Source organism: Oxyura jamaicensis, chromosome 25 (assembly GCF_011077185.1).
Source record: "Oxyura jamaicensis isolate SHBP4307 breed ruddy duck chromosome 25, BPBGC_Ojam_1.0, whole genome shotgun sequence".
NCBI classification, from domain to species: Eukaryota; Metazoa; Chordata; class Aves; order Anseriformes; family Anatidae; genus Oxyura; species Oxyura jamaicensis.
In genome coordinates, this window is record NC_048917.1 from 1402448 (window position 1) to 1403296 (window position 849).

Below are 849 nucleotides of genomic sequence, written 5' to 3' on the forward strand. Positions count from 1 at the left end.
GCACAAAACCCACAGGGTCCAACTGGGGCCTCACAGCATCGCTGTATAGGGTGGAGGGGGTTGAGGGGGGGGGTACCTGGGGGCCTTGCTTTCCTCCCTGGAAAGGACCCTGGAGGCAAATCCGCCGGCAAAGTCGATGCGTGAATTCACGGGGAAACGCTGAAGTTACGAAAGGAAAGGGTTTTTAATTGGGGTGTTCAAAAGCCTCCATAGAAAAAGTCTCTGCTGCCTGCCTTTTCCCTAGGTACGCCCCCTCCCCTGAAGAGAAGAGCCCCCCCCCCCCCCCCGTAGCTCTCCTCTCTCCCCCACGTCTCTGAAAGCAGCGGGTGGGGAAACTGAGGCACGGGAGCGACACCTCTCCCGCGAAGCTGAGCAAGGTCTGGGTCCGTGTCGCGTCCCCGGGGCGAGCTGGGCCGTGCCTTCCTCCCCGGGCACCGCTGCAGCATCTCCTCGCCACGCACCCCGCCGCTCCCCAGCCTTAGGGACCGGTGCTGGTCCCACGGGGACACGAGCCCGGCTGCCCGGGCTGGGGATTTGGGGCTGCCCGCGCTGCCCGGTGCTGGCGGTGCTGCTGGAGGCGTCGAGCCCGGTGCTGCAGGACCTCACCGTGGCGTCGGGGCCGTCAGGCAAGGGTGCTCCTCGTGGCTCGCCCCGGGGTCGAGTCCGTCCTCGGGCACCTGCAGCGACGTGGAGATGTGGGGAGGGATGTGGGTTTGTGGGGGGGGGGGCTGTAACGGAGATGCCTCCCACCCTGGGAAGAGGGAGGGTCCCCACTCCAATAAACCCACAGGGTCCCCAGCCCAATAAACCCACACGGAGGGTCCCCAAGTCAATAAGCTCCCAGGGTGC

General features: G+C 66.0%; 1 protein-coding gene across 1 annotated transcript in view; it reads right to left on the reverse strand.

The window, feature by feature from the left end:
* Nucleotides 1-526: 526 nt before the first annotated feature.
* The window catches only part of RHBG (Rh family B glycoprotein), a 5558-nt gene continuing 5235 nt past the window's right edge, over nucleotides 527-849 (reverse strand). The window contains exon 10 of the mRNA XM_035346721.1: nucleotides 527-677. Within this exon, the coding sequence (XP_035202612.1) occupies nucleotides 603-677 (75 nt within the window). The 3' untranslated portion in view covers nucleotides 527-602. The remainder of the gene's footprint in view (nucleotides 678-849) is intronic.